Here is a 15,549-nt window from a genome sequence, read left to right as displayed (position 1 = left end):
AAGGAGATCAGAGCGGAGTCAGAGGGCATGTCTTCCTGTAAGGAGATCAGAGCGGAGTCAGAGGGCATGTCTTCCTGTAAGGAGATCAGAGCAGAGTCAGAGGGCATGTCTTCCTGTAAGGAGATCAGAGCGGAGTCAGAGGGCATGTCTTCCTGTAAGGAGATCAGAGCGGAGTCAGAGGGCATGTCTTCCTGTAAGGAGATCAGAGCGGAGTCAGAGGGCATGTCTTCCTGTAAGGAGATCAGAGCGGAGTCAGAGGGCATGTCTTCCTGTAAGGAGATCAGAGCGGAGTCAGAGGGCATGTCTTCCTGTAAGGAGATCAGAGCGGAGTCAGAGGGCATGTCTTCCTGTAAGGAGATCAGAGCGGAGTCAGAGGGCATGTCTTCCTGTAAGGAGATCAGAGCGGAGTCAGAGGGCATGTCTTCCTGTAAGGAGATCAGAGCGGAGTCAGAGGGCATGTCTTCCTGTAAGGAGATCAGAGCGGAGTCAGAGGGCATGTCTTCCTGTAAGGAGATCAGAGCGGAGTCAGAGGGCATGTCTTCCTGTAAGGAGATCAGAGCGGAGTCAGAGGGCATGTCTTCCTGTAAGGAGATCAGAGCGGAGTCAGAGGGCATGTCTTCCTGTAAGGAGATCAGAGCAGAGTCAGAGGGCATGTCTTCCTGTAAGGAGATCAGAGTGTCTTCCCTTCCAGGTTATAGAACATTTAAAAAAAAACACAAATGGGAACGTTGAAATGGAATAATGTTTCTTTAGGGAAGATACAAGGTCCTCAAAGACATGCGTGAATATAAAACAAATCTGAAAATAAATGAATCATTCAATGCTTGTAGTCTGTAAAGGCACAAAGCCAGGGCCTGTATTCACAAAGTGTCTCAGAGTAGGAATGCTGATCTAGGATGAGGTCCCCCCGTCCATGTTTTCCTCCTAACCTTCCCAGTCGTAGTCTTCTGTTTTCCTCCTAACCTTCCCAGTCGTAGTCTTCTGTTTTCCTCCTAACCTTCCCAGATGTAGTCTTCTGTTTTCCTCCTAACCTTCCCAGTCGTAGTCTTCTGTTTTCCTCCTAACCTTCCCAGCTGTAGTCTTCTGTTTTCCTCCTAACCTTCCCAGCTGTAGTCTTCTGTTTTCCTCCTAACCTTCCCAGATGTAGTCTTCTGTTTTCCTCCTAACCTTCCCAGTCGTAGTCTTCTGTTTTCCTCCTAACCTTCCCAGTTGTAGTCTTCTGTTTTCCATCTTAACCTTCCCAGCACCTTGGCCTTCTTTCATTTGCTAGTCTGGCCTCAGGTTCCGAAGACAGTCACATTTTGCCTTGGCAAGACTTCTACTGGAAAACATCCTATTCAGAGCATATCCAGAGGCTGTGTGTGTGAGTTTGTTTGTGCGTGTAAGGGCATATCCACAGGCAGTTGAACCACTGTCAGTTTTACTGCTCGTATCAATCCTCACTGACAGCAGGTCAAAAAACCAGTCTCTCTCTCTCTCTCTCTCTCTCTCACACACACACACACACACACACACACACACACACACACACACACACACACACACACACACACACACACACACACACACACACACACACACACACACACACACACACACACACACACACACACACACACACACACACACACACACACACACACACACACACACCTCCCCCATCTCAGCAACCTCATTCTGCTGCTATTGCATGTGTAACACCCAGGATTAATGATGTCTTAGGTTTCCTCCCAAATGACAACCTATTCCCTAAACATCGTCAAAAGTAGTTCACTATGTACACTCATAGAGAAAAGGGTTCCAAAAGGGTTAGTTCACTATGTACACTCATAGAGAAAAGGGTTCCAAAAGGGTTAGTTCACTATGTACACTCATAGAGAAAAGGGTTCCAAAAGGGTTAGTTCACTATGTACACTCATAGAGAAAAGGGTTCCAAAAGGGTTAGTTCACTATGTACACTCATAGAGAAAAGGGTTCCAAAAGGGTTAGTTCACTATGTACACTCATAGAGAAAAGGGTTCCAAAAGGGTTAGTTCACTATGTACACTCATAGAGAAAAGGGTTCCAAAAGGGTTAGTTCACTATGTACACTCATAGAGAAAAGGGTTCCAAAAGGGTTAGTTCACTATGTACACTCATAGAGAAAAGGGTTCCAAAAGGGTTAGTTCACTATGTACACTCATAGAGAAAAGGGTTCCAAAAGGGTTAGTTCACTATGTACACTCATAGAGAAAAGGGTTCCAAAAGGGTTATTTGGCTGTCCCCATAGGAAAATCTTTTTTTTCTCTCCCTCTCCCTGTGTGTACTGTATGAAGTTGCTGTGAGTTGCACTGATGGTTTTAATGAGAAATGTCTAGCGGGCATGTAGGACAAATTCAGACTGACTTTGGTTTCAGAGGCGAGGACGAGAACTGGGTACGAAGGGAAGGAAGGGTGTTATGCTGTCTAGAGGAGGTATAGAGGAGGAGGTCTAGAGGAGGTCTAGAGGAGGAGGTCTAGAGGAGGTCTAGAGGAGGTCTAGAGGAGGAGCTCTAGAGGAGGTGGTCTAGAGGAGGTGGTCTAGTGGAGGAGGTCTAGAGGAGGAGGTCTATAGGAGGAGGTCTAGAGGAGGTGGTCTAGAGGAGGTCTAGAGGAGGAGATCTAGAGGAGGTGGTCTAGAGGAGGTGGTCTAAAGGAGGTCTAGAGGAGGAGGTCTAGAGGAAGTTTAGAGGAGAAGGTCTAGAGGAGAAGGTCTAGAGGAGAAGTTCTAGAGGAGAAGGTTTAGAGGAGAAGGTCTAGAGGAGGAGGTCTAGAGGATGTCTAGTGGAGGAGGTCTAGAGGAGGAGGTCTAGAGGAGGAGGTCTAGAGGAGGTGGTCTAGTGGAGGTCTAGAGGAGGAGGTCTAGAGGAGGTCTAGAGGAGGAGGTCTTGAGGAGGTGGTCTAGAGGAGGTGGTCTAGAGGATGAGGTCTATAGGAGGAGGTCTAGAGGAGGTCTAGAGGAGGATGTATAGAGGTCTAGAGGAGGAGGTCTAGAGGAGGGGGTCTAGAGGAGGGGGTCTAGTGGAGGAGTAGAAGAGGAGGTCTAGAGGAGGTCTAGAGGAGGAGGTCTAGTGGAGGAGTAGAGGAGAAGGTCTAAAGGAGGTGGTCTAGAGGAGAAGGTCTAGAGGAGGAGGTCTAGTGGAGGAGTTATAGAGGTCTAAAAGAGGTCTAGAGTAGGAGTTCTAAAGGAGAATGTCTCGAGGAGGAGGTCTAGAGGAGGAGGTCTGGAGAAGAGGTCTAGAGGAGGAGGTCTAGTGGAGGTCTAGAGGACGAGGTCAAGTGGAGGTCTAGAGGAGGAGGTCTAGAGGAGGGGGTCTAGTGGAGGAGTAGAGGAGGAGGTCTAAAGGAGGTGGTCTAGTGGACATCTAGAGGAGGAAGTATAGAGGAGGAGGTCTAGAGATGATCTAGAGGAGGAGTTCTAGAAGAGGAGTTCTAGAGGAGGAGGTCTAGTGGAGGTCTTGAGGAAGAGGTCTAGTGGAGGAGATCTAGTGGAGGTCTAGAGGAGGTCTAGAGGTCTAGAGGAGGAGGTCTAGAGGGGGTATAGAGGAGGAGGTCTATAGGAGGAGGTCTAGTGGTGGTCTAGTGGAGGTCTAGAGGAGGAGGTCTAGTGGAGGTCTAGAGGAGGGGGTCTAGTGGAGGTCTAGAGGAGGATGTCTAGAGGAGGAGGTCTAGAGGAGGTCTAGTGGAGATCTAGAGGAGGAGGTCTAGAGGAAGAGGTCTAGTGGAGGTCTAGAGGAGGAGGTCTAGTGGAGGTCTTGAGGAGGAGGTCTAGTGGAGGTCTAGTGGAGGAGGTCTAGAGGAGGAGGTCTAGTGGAGATCTAAGGGAGGTATAGAGGTCTAGAGGAGGAGATCTAGAGGAGGAGGTCTAGAGGAGGAGGTCTAGTAGAGAAGTTCTAGTGGAGGTCTAGAGGAGGAGGTCTAGTGGAGGTCTAGAGGAGGAGGTCTAGTGGAGGAGGTCTAGAGGACGAGGTCTAGAGAAGATCTAGAGGAGCAGGTCTAGAGGAGGAGTTCTAGAAGAGGAGTTCTAGAGGAGGAGGTCTAGTGGAGGTCTTGAGGAGGTCTAGAGGAGGAGGTCTAGTGGAGGTCTAGAGGAGGAGGTCTAGTGGTGGTCTAGTGGAGGTCTAGAGGAGGAGGTCTAGTGGAGGTCTAGAGGAGGAGATCTAGTGGAGGTCTAGAGGAGGATGTCTAGTGGAGGAGGTCTAGTGGAGGAGGTCTAGTGGAGGAGGTCTAGAGGAGGAGGTCTAGTGGAGGTCTAGAGGAGGAGGTCTAGTGGAGGTCTAGAGGAGCTCTAGAGGAGGAGGTCTAGTGGAGGTCTAGAGGATGTCTAGTGGAGGTCTAGAGGAGGAGGTCTAGTGGTGGTCTAGTGGAGGATGTCTAGAGTAGGTCTTGAGGAGGAGGTCTAGTGGAGGAGGTTTAGTGGAAGCCTAGAGGACGATGTCTAGAGAAGGAGGTCTAGTGGAGGCCTAGGGGAGGAGGTCTAGAGGAGGAGGACTAGTGGAGGCTTAATGGAGGAGGTCTAGTGGAGGTCTAGAGTAGGAGGTCTAGTGGTGAACTAGTGGAGGAGGTCTAGATGAGGAGGTCTAGTGGAGGTCTAGAGGATATCTAGTGGAGGTCTAGAGGAGCGGGTCTAGTGGAGGCCTAGAGGAGGAGGTCTAGTAGAGGTCAAGTGGAGGAGGTCTAGAGGAGGTCTAGAGGAGGAGGTCTAGTGGAGGAGGTATAGTGGACGTCTAGAGGAGGAGGTCTAGAGAAGATCTAGAGGAAGAGGTCTAGAGGAGGAGTTCTAGAAGAAGAGTTCTAGAGAAGGAGGTCTAGTGGAGGTCTTGAGGAGGTCTAGTGGAGGTCTAGTGGAGGAGGTCTAGAGGAGGAGGTCTAGTGGAGGTCTAGAGGAGGTCTAGAGGTCTAGAGGAGGAGGTCTAGAGGAGGAGGTCTAGTGGTGGTCTAGTGGAGGTCTAGAGGAGGAGGTCTAGAGGAGGAGGTCTAGTAGAGGAGGTCTAGTGGAGGTCTAGAGGAGGTCTAGAGGAGGAGGTCTTGTGGAGGAGGTCTAGTGGAGGAGGTCTAGTGGAGGTCTAGAGGAGGTCTAGAGGAGGAGGTCTAGTGGAGGTCTAGAGGAGGTCTAGAGGAGGAGGTCTAGTGGAGGTCTAGAGGATGTCTAGTGGAGGTCTAGAGGAGGAGGTCTAGTGGAGAAGGTCTAGAAGAGGAGGTCTAGAAGAGGATGTCTAGAGGAGGAGGTCTAGTGGAGGCCTAGAGGAGGAGGTCTAGTAGAGGTCTAGAGGACGCGGTTTAGTGGAGGTCTAGAGGAGGAGGTCTAGTGAAGGTCTAGAGGAGGAGGTCTAGAGGAGGTCTAGAGGAGGAGGTCTAGAGTAGGTCTAGAGGAGGTCTAGTGGAGCTCCTCCTCCATGAGGAGGAGGTCTAGTGGAGGTCTAGAGGAGGTCTAGAGGAAGAGGTCTAGTGGAGGTCTAGAGGAGGAGGTCTAGTGGTGGTCTAGTGGAGGATGTCTAGAGTAGGTCTTGAGGAGGAGGTCTAGTGGAGGAGGTTTAGTGGAGGCCTAGAGGACGATGTCTAGAGGAGGAGGTCTAGTGGAGGCCTAGGGGAGGAGGTCTAGAGGAGGAGGTCTAGTGGAGGCCTAATGGAGGAGGTCTAGTGGAGGTCTAGAGTAGGAGGTCTAGTGGTGAACTAGTGGAGGAGGTCTAGATGAGGAGGTCTAGTGGAGGTCTAGAGGATATCTAGTGGAGGTCTAGAGGAGGAGGTCTAGTGGAGGCCTAGAGGAGGAGGTCTAGTAGAGGTCTAGTGGAGGAGGTCTAGAGGAGGTCTAGAGGAGGAGGTCTAGTGGAGGAGGTATAGTGGACATCTAAAGGAGGAGGTCTAGAGAAGATCTAGAGGAAGAGGTCTAGAGGAGGAGTTCTAGAAGAAGAGTTCTAGCGGAGGAGGTCTAGTGGAGGTCTTGAGGAGGAGGTCTAGTGGAGGTCTAGTGGAGGAGGTCTAGACGAGGAGGTCTAGTGGAGGTCTAGAGGTCTAGAGGAGGAGGTCTAGAGGAGGAGGTCTAGTGGTGGTCTAGTGGAGGTCTAGAGGAGGAGGTCTAGAGGAGGAGGTCTAGTAGAGGAGGTCTAGTGGAGGAGGTCTTGTGGAGGAGTTCTAGTGGAGGTCTAGAGGAGGAGGTCTAGTGGAGGTCTAGAGGAGGTCTAGAGGAGGAGGTCTAGTGGAGGTCTAGAGGAAGAGGTCTAGTGGAGGTCTAGAGGATGTCTAGTGGAGGTCTAGAGTAGGAGGTCTAGTGGAGAAGGTCTAGAAGACGAGGTCTAGAAGAGGATGTCTAGAGGAGGAGGTCTAGTGGAGGCCTAGAGGAGGAGGTCTAGTAGAGGTCTAGAGGACGCGGTTTAGTGGAGGTCTAGAGGAGGAGGTCTAGTGAAGGTCTAGAGGAGGAGGTCTAGAGTAGGTCTAGAGGAGGTCTAGTGGAGCTCCTCCTCCATGAGGAGGAGATCTAGAGGAGGTCTAGAGGAAGAGGTCTAGTGGAGGTCTAGAGGAGGAGGTCTAGAGGAGGAGGTCTAGTGGAGGAGGTCTAGTGGAGGTCTAGAGGAGGAGGTCTAGTGGAGGAGGTGTAATGGAGGAGGTGTAATGGAGGTCTAGAGGAGGAGGTCTAGAGGAGGTCTAGTGGAGGTCTAGAGGAGGAGGTCTAGTGGAGGAGGTGTAATGGAGGAGGTCTAGAGGAGGAGGTCTAGAGGAGGTCTAGTGGAAGTCTAGAGGAGGAGGTCTAGAGGAGGAGGTCTAGAGGAGGTCTAGTGGAGGAGGTGTAATGGAGGAGGTCTAGAGGAGGAGGTCTAGTGGAGGCCTAGAGGAGGAGGTCTAGAGTAGGTCTAGAGGAGGAGGTCTAGAGGAGGAGGTCTAGAGGAGGTCTAGTGGAGGAGGTGTAATGGAGGAGGTCTAGAGGAGGAGGTCTAGAGGAGGTCTAGTGGAGGTCTAGAGGAGGAGGTCTAGAGGAGGAGGTCTAGAGGAGGTCTAGTGGAGGAGGTGTAATGGAGGAGGTCTAGAGGAGGAGGTCTAGTGGAGGCCTAGAGGAGGAGGTCTAGTAGAGGTCTAGAGGAGGAGGTCTAGAGTAGGTCTAGAGGAGGTCTAGTGGAGCTCCTCCTCCATGAGGAGGAGGTCTAGTGGAGATCTAGAGGAGGTCTAGAGGAAGAGGTCTAGTGGAGGTCTAGAGGAGGAGGTCTAGTGGAGGATGTCTAGTGGAGGTCTAGAGGAGGAGGTCTAGTGGAGGAGGTGTAATGGAGGAGGTGTAATGGAGGTCTAGAGGAGGAGGTCTAGAGGAGGTCTAGTGGAGGTCTAGAGGAGGAGGTCTAGAGGAGGAGGTCTAGAGGAGGTCTAGTGGAGGAGGTGTAATGGAGGAGGTCTAGAGGAGGAGGTCTAGAGGAGGTCTAGTGGAGGTCTAGAGGAGGAGGTCTAGAGGAGGAGGTCTAGAGGAGGTCTAGTGGAGGAGGTGTAATGGAGGAGGTCTAGAGGAGGAGGTGTAATGGAGGAGGTCTAGAGGAGGAGGTCTAGAGGAGGTCTAGTGGAGGTCTAGAGGAGGTCTAGAGGAGGAGGTCTAGAGGAGGTCTAGTGGAGGAGGTGTAATGGAGGAGGTCTAGAGGAGGAGGTCTAGTGGAGGCCTAGAGGAGGAGGTCTAGAGTAGGTCTAGAGGAGGAGGTCTAGAGGAGGAGGTCTAGAGGAGGTCTAGTGGAGGAGGTGTAATGGAGGAGGTCTAGAGGAGGAGGTCTAGAGGAGGAGGTCTAGAGGAGGTCTAGTGGAGGAGGTGTAATGGAGGAGGTCTAGAGGAGGAGGTCTAGTGGAGGCCTAGAGGAGGAGGTCTAGTAGAGGTCTAGAGGAGGAGGTCTAGAGTAGGTCTAGAGGAGGTCTAGTGGAGCTCCTCCTCCATGAGGAGGAGGTCTAGTGGAGATCTAGAGGAGGTCTAGAGGAAGAGGTCTAGTGGAGGTCTAGAGGAGGAGGTCTAGTGGAGGATGTCTAGTGGAGGTCTAGAGGAGGAGGTCTAGTGGAGGAGGTGTAATGGAGGAGGTGTAATGGAGGTCTAGAGGAGGAGGTCTAGAGGAGGTCTAGTGGAGGTCTAGAGGAGGAGGTCTAGAGGAGGAGGTCTAGAGGAGGTCTAGTGGAGGAGGTGTAATGGAGGAGGTCTAGAGGAGGAGGTCTAGAGGAGGTCTAGTGGAGGTCTAGAGGAGGAGGTCTAGAGGAGGAGGTCTAGAGGAGGTCTAGTGGAGGAGGTGTAATGGAGGAGGTCTAGAGGAGGAGGTCTAGTGGAGGCCTAGAGGAGGAGGTCTAGTAGAGGTCTAGAGGAGGAGGTCTAGAGTAGGTCTAGAGGAGGAGGTCTAGAGTAGGTCTAGAGGAGGTCTAGTGGAGCTCCTCCTCCATGAGGAGGAGGTCTAGTGGAGGTCTAGAGGAGGAGGTCTAGAGGAGGAGGTCTAGTGGAGGAGGTCTAGTGGAGGTCTAGAGGAGGAGGTCTAGAGGAGGAGATCTAGTGGAGGAGGTCTAGTGGAGGTCTAGAGGAGGAGGTCTAGTGGAGGAGGTGTAATGGAGGAGGTGTAATGGAGGTCTAGAGGAGGAGGTCTAGAGGAGGTCTAGTGGAGGTCTAGAGGAGGAGGTCTAGTGGAGGAGGTGTAATGGAGGAGGTGTAATGGAGGAGGTCTAGAGGAGGAGGTCTAGAGGAGGTCTAGTGGAGGTCTAGAGGAGGAGGTCTAGAGGAGGTCTAGTGGAGGAGGTGTAATGGAAGAGGTCTAGAGGAGGAGGTCTAGAGGAGGTCTAGTGGAGGTCTAGAGGAGGAGGTCTAGAGGAGGAGGTCTAGAGGAGGTCTAGTGGAGGTCTAGAGGAGGAGGTCTAGAGGAGGAGGTCTAGAGGAGGTATAGTGGAGGAGGTGTAATGGAGGAGGTCTAGAGGAGGTCTAGAGGAGGTCTAGTGGAGGAGGTCTAGAGGAGGTCTAGAGGAGGAGGTGTAATAGAGGAGGTCTAGAGGAGGAGGTGTAATGGAGGAGGTCTAGAGGAGGAGGTCTAGAGGAGGAGGTCTAGAGGAGGAGGTGTAATGGAGGAGGTCTAGAGGAGGAGGTCTAGAGGAGGAGGTGTAATGGAGGAGGTCTAGAGGAGGAGGTCTAGAGGAGGAGGTGTAATGGAGGAGGTCTAGAGGAGTAGGTCTAGAGGAGGAGGTGTAATGGAGGAGGTCTAGAGGAGGTCGTCTAGAGGAAGTCAGAGCTGTATCTTTCTTTATCTGAAAGAGAAATGTTTAAATCTCCTCACCCCTACACACACACATACTTTATCCAACAAACCCCTACACACACACACTTTATCCAACACACACACACACACACACACACACACACACACACACACACACACACACACACACACACACACACACACACACACACACACACACACACTTTATCCATCACACACAAACAAACACTTTATCCATCACACACACACACTTTATCCATTACACACACACACACTTTATCCATTACACACACACACACATTATCCATTACACACACACACACACATTATCCATTACACACACATTATCCATTACACACACACACACACACACACACACACACACACACACACACACACACACACACACACACACACACACACACACACACACACACTTTATCCATTACACACACACACACTTTATCCATTACACACACACACACACACTTTATCCATTACACACACACACACTTTATCCATTACACACACACACACACACACACACTTTATCCATCACAAACACACACACACACACTATATCCATCACACACGCACGCACTCAAAGACTCAGTAATGAAAGGTAAGTGATGCTGCCCCTCTCCCTACATCCTGCGGAAGATGTCTTGATGACATTCCATTACACATCTGTCAGGGTTTGTCTGTTCAGTTACCAGTCTGTTTGATTATACATCTGTCAGTGTAGGCTGAGAGAGCGTTAGCTAATAATAATGTATATTGTGAGGATTCTCTTGTCACAACAATTTATTCACGTCTATGATAACTGATGAATTCAATATGTGAGTCATTTGTGAACTGAAGCCTGCAGTGTCTGTCTACTTCTGTCACTTCGGTTATGGAAATCAGGTGTTAGGAGAATTTTGCTCATTCAAGATGAAACTCAATGTTGTGTGTGTGTGTATGTGTGTGTTTGTCTACACATGTGTCTTCTCCAGGTGGCCCATCCAGGTGGTCTTCATCCCACTGCGACTGCTGCTGCAAGAGCCACAAGAGTGAGCGCGAGGGAGAGAGTGGCACATCTTTGAACGAGCTCTCTACTTCCTGCTCCGAGACCCAATCAGAAGCCAGTTCCCCTCAGGGCACTGTCATCTGTGGTTCCGTCAGCCGTCAGCCTCACCCCGTCGCCCAGACCCTGGACCGGCCACTGAAGAAAGGTGTGGGTGTTCCTCCTTTTCTGTACCTCTCTACTGTATCCCTTCGGTGACTTTGGGTGTTTGTTTAATAAAACGTCTTCTTCTCTCTCCTTCCTCTTCCTCCCCTAAAGGGCCCGTTCAGCTGCTCCAGCCGTCGGAGATGAGGAGGAAGACGGACCTGCTCCGTGTGAGGACCATGGGGATCAGGGAGCACCGGGACGCTGCAGCCAAGAGGAAAGCCAACAAGGAGAAGTTAACACCGGAGCAGGAGCTGGAGAGGTGCATCCAGGACTTCCACAGGATCAGGATTCCTGAACGCTTCCCGGAGAGGAAGTACATGTGGCAACAAGAACTGCTGAGGAAGTACCGACTCTAAGGAGAGGGAGGGAGGGAGGGAGGGAGGGAGGGAGGGAGGGAGGGAGGGAGGGAGGGAGGGAGGGAGGGAGGGAGGGAGGGAGGGAGGGAGGGAGGGAGGGAGGGAGGGAGGGAGGGAGGGAGGGAGGGAGGGAGGGAGGGAGAGGGCTGGGAGAGCGAGCAATACAAATCAAATTGTATTGGTCACATACGCCGAATACAACAGGTGTAGACTTTACAGTGAAGTGCTTATTTACGAGCCCATTAACAACAATGCAGAGTTAAAAAGTAAGACAAATATTTGGAAAAAATGTATATAAGGAAATAGTGACACATTTACTACAATTACACAAACCGAGTCAATGTGCAGGGGTACCAGGTAGTTATGAGGCTATATATAAGGAGTACCAGAACTGAGTCAATGTGCAGGGGTACCAGGCAGTTGAGGTATTACAGTATTACATGTGGGTAGGTATCAAAGTGACAAGGCAATCAGGAAATAGGAACACAGGAAATAGGAACACAGGAAATAGGAACACAGGAAATAGGAACACAGGAAATAGGAACACAAATAAAAACAATAGCGAGGCTAAATACAAGGGACAGGAAGAGAGAGAGAAAGAGGGATGGAGGGCTCCATTTCTTTGCAGGGTATTAGCTAAAGACTAATAGACTCCAGCACTCTCAATGACAATCATGTACTGTATTAAAGAAAATGAAGAAATCAAGGACACTGTACTGCCAGCATGTATAGCAGAGCACAGTGAATCTAGCACAAAACGAGGCCACATTTGTCAAGGGTTTGTGATGTGTGCACAGTGTCTTTTTGTGATATGCACGTGTGTTAACCAGGTTGGGGTTCAAATCCCAGTCACGGCAGGGGACACTTTAGCCCCACCCCATGTGGCTAACCATGTGAAGTCATGGTTAGCCTGTCAAGCTAAAGGCTACATCACCTGTTCAAGCAACAAACCAACCTCAGGGTCAATGGGATACACCGCAATCAGCTCACCAAGCTCCATCACGATCACAAGCTCCATCAACAAAGGTGCACTTACAGCTAGCTAATGCTTGTTGTGGAACGAATTAGTAGCCACGACGTCAGTGATTTTCTATTGGTGTATCAGTATGTACAGAAGGAAAGGACTATCGCTGCATCTCCGGTTCACATTTAGTCACAGTGTGTCAATGGAAAGTGTCAGAATGGGTTTGTGGTTCTGTCAGGCAGAATCATCACAGAAGACAGGGGACTCTGGAACTCTCACAGATGTCACATCTGTTTATTGTACTACAACAACAGACCTGCATGTCATTTCATGGTATGAGACTCATATCAGTAGATTATAATGTCAGTAATATGGTATGAGACTCATATCAGTAGATTATAATGTCAGTAATATGGTATGAGACTCATATCAGTAGATTATAATGTCAGTAATATGGTATGAGACTCATATCAGTAGATTATAATGTCAGTAATATCGTAGGAGAATCATATCAGTAGATTATAGTGTCAGTAACATGGTATGATACTCATATCAGTAAATTATAATGTCAGTAATATGGTATGAGACTCATATCAGTAGATTATAGTGTCAGTAATATGGTATGAGAATCATATCAGTAGATTATAGTGTCAGTAATATAGTATGAGAATCATATCAGTAGATTATAGTGGCAGTAATATGGTATGAGACTCATATCAGTAGATTATAGTGTCAGTAACATGGTATGAGACTCATATCAGTAGATTATAATGTCAGTAATATGGTATTAGAATCATATCAATAGATTATGTCAGTAATATGGTATGAGACTCATATCAGTAGATTATAGTGTCAGTAATATGGTATGAGAATCATATCAGTAGATTATAGTGTCAGTAATATGGTATGAGAATCATATCAGTAGATTATAGTGCCAGTAATATGGTATGAGACTCATATCAGTAGATTATAGTGTCAGTAATATGGTATGAGACTCATATCAGTAGATTATAGTGTCAGTAATATGGTATGAGAATCATATCAGTAGATTATAGTGTCAGTAATATGGTATGAGACTCATATCAGTAGATTATAGTGTCAGTAATATGGTATGAGAATCATATCAGTAGATTATAGTGTCAGTAATATGGTATGAGACTCATATCAGTAGATTATAGTGCCAGTAATATGGTATGAGACTCATATCAGTAGATTATAGTGCCAGTAATATGGTATGAGACTCATATCAGTAGATTATAGTGTCAGTAATATGGTATGAGACTCATATCAGTAGATTATAGTGCCAGTAATATGGTATGAGACTCATATCAGTAGATTATAGTGCCAGTAATATGGTATGAGACTCATATCAGTAGATTATAGTGTCAGTAATATGGTATGAGACTCATATCAGTAGATTATAGTGCCAGTAATATGGTATGAGACTCATATCAGTAGATTATAGTGTCAGTAATATGGTATGAGACTCATATCAGTAGATTATAGTGTCAGTAATATGGTATGAGACTCATATCAGTAGATTATAGTGTCAGTAATATGGTATGAGACTCATATCAGTAGATTATAGTGTCAGTAATATGGTATGAGACTCATATCAGTAGATTATAGTGTCAGTAATATGGTATGAGCATCATATTTAATAGGTGCCGTTCATTTGTCATGTGGTGGATAAATCCAAGGGTGCCTCCGAAGTTGCATTCTATTCCCTATACAGTTCACTACAGAGGGAATAGGGTGCCATTTTGGGACGCTTACCCTAATACTGTATGTCATGGTGACTGAGTGAGGCCAACTTCATTGATGAGAGCACTGCCAGATTGTCTGTTTGCTATTGTAAACATTCTTGTCTGAATTTGTCGACAAGTCATGTATGTGTACCATAGGAAAACATGTAGGTAGACTACAGTAGTAATGCTGATGGCTATTCTAAGATCCTCCCCCTGATGGGTGTTCTAAGATCCTCCCACTGATGGGTGCTCTAAGATCCTCCCCCTGATGGGTGTTCGAAGATCCTCCCCCTGATGGGTGTTCTAAGATCCGCCCCCTGATGGGTGTTCTAAGATCCTCCCACTGATGGGTGTTCTAAGATCCTCCCCCTGATGGGTGTTCTACGATCCTCCCACTGATGGGTGTTCTAAGATCCTCCCCCTGATGGGTGTTCTAAGATCCCCTGATTGTAAGTGTGCAGAAAATCTATTAAATTAGTTGAAAATGCAATGACTTGTGTGACTCTACTGACTCTTTGCCAGCGTAGCTGACTGAACTAAACAGGTGACTGTGCAGTTGTGTTTCTAGGATCAAAAAATGAAATAAGTACAGGGTTAGGTCTCAAATGGAACCCTATTCGCTATGTAGGGCACTATGGCACCCTATTCCCTCTGTAGGGCACTATGGCACCCTATTCCCTCTGTAGGGCACTATGGCACCCTGTTCCCTCTGTAGGGCACTATGGCACCCTATTCCCTCTGTAGGGCACTACAGTTGACTGCTCTTGTCTAAAGTATTGCGGAATAGGGTGTCTTTTCACACCACAGGCCTAATTTATTTCAGAAGTTATCTTCAGTTATATTCCCTCTGATCCTCATGCTACCCCTCTCACTCGGTTGAGTTGACAGAATTAAATATTAGCTGGGATGATACAAAATTATCCAAAGAGGATTCAGTAGCCTTCTTCCCTGACAATGAGGCAGAGTTTGGAAAGTTTCTGCCTAATTTCTCTGGATAAGTCGCTCCGTTGGATTCCTGTCAAAAATCCTCCCCCTCTAGTCTGCGTTTTTAAATGGCACCCTATTCTCTCTGTATGTAGTGCACTACTTTGAACCAAAGCCCCATAGCTCCTCATCAAAGGTCGTGCACAGTAGTGAATAGGGGGCCTTTTCAGACACGACCACTACTTTCGTCCTCCCACACTCCCTAGTCTGCACTCTCTCCAATTTTTTTTGGTTGAGTTTAGAAGAAGTGAAAAGAGTCCTGACGTCTTAATGTATTTATCTTGTCCTGTTGAGAGGTTCTCACAGAAATGTGAAGAAGAAGAAACGTAGGCTTGCATCCCAAATTACACCCAATACCCTATATAGAGCACAACTTTTATCCAGAGAGAAGGTATTGCACTGTATACAGTACAGTTGAAGTCGGAAGATGACATACACTTAGGTTGGAGTCATTAAAACTAGTTTTTCAACCACTCCACACATTTCTTGTTAACAAACTATAGTTTTGGCAAGTCGGTTAGGACATCAACTTTGTGCATGACACAAGTCATTTTTCCAACAGTTGTTTACAGACATATTATTTCACTTATAATTCACTGTATCACAAATTCAGTGGGTCAGAAGTTTTACATACCCCAAGTTGACTGTGCCTTTAATATCCAGAGCAAAACGAGTCCTATATCGACATAACCTGAAAGGGCGCTCAGCAAGGAAGAAGCCACTGCTCCAAAACCTCCATAAAAAAGCTAGACGATTGGTTTGCAACTGCACATGGGGACAAAGATCGTACTTTTTGGAGAAATGTTCTCTGGTCTGATGAAACAAAGATAGAACTGTTTGGCCATAATGACCATTGTTATGTTTGGAGGAAAAAGGGGGACGCTTGCAAGACGAAGAACACCATCCCAGCATGGCAGCATCATGTTGTGGGGGTGGCCATCAAAAAGCCCTGACCTAAATCCTATAGAAAATTTGTGGGCAGAACTGAAGAAGCGTGTGTTCATTGGATCAGTCTAAAACTTTGCACATACACTGCTGCCATCTAGTGGCCAAAGTCTAA

General features: G+C 48.0%; 1 protein-coding gene across 1 annotated transcript in view; it reads left to right on the top strand.

The window, feature by feature from the left end:
- Nucleotides 1–10,793, top strand: part of LOC109878337 (BTB/POZ domain-containing protein KCTD16-like) — a 41,760-nt gene extending 30,967 nt beyond the window's left edge. The window contains exons 2-3 of the mRNA XM_031797130.1: nt 10,220–10,438; nt 10,549–10,793. Of these exons, the coding sequence (XP_031652990.1) occupies nt 10,220–10,438; nt 10,549–10,793 (464 nt within the window). The remainder of the gene's footprint in view (nt 1–10,219; nt 10,439–10,548) is intronic.
- Nucleotides 10,794–15,549: the final 4,756 nt, after the last annotated feature.

Source organism: Oncorhynchus kisutch, linkage group LG19 (genome assembly GCF_002021735.2).
Source record: "Oncorhynchus kisutch isolate 150728-3 linkage group LG19, Okis_V2, whole genome shotgun sequence".
In the NCBI taxonomy this organism is placed as follows: domain Eukaryota; kingdom Metazoa; phylum Chordata; class Actinopteri; order Salmoniformes; family Salmonidae; genus Oncorhynchus; species Oncorhynchus kisutch.
Note: the sequence above shows the minus strand (reverse complement) of the source record. Positions and strands in the feature narration are given on the sequence as shown.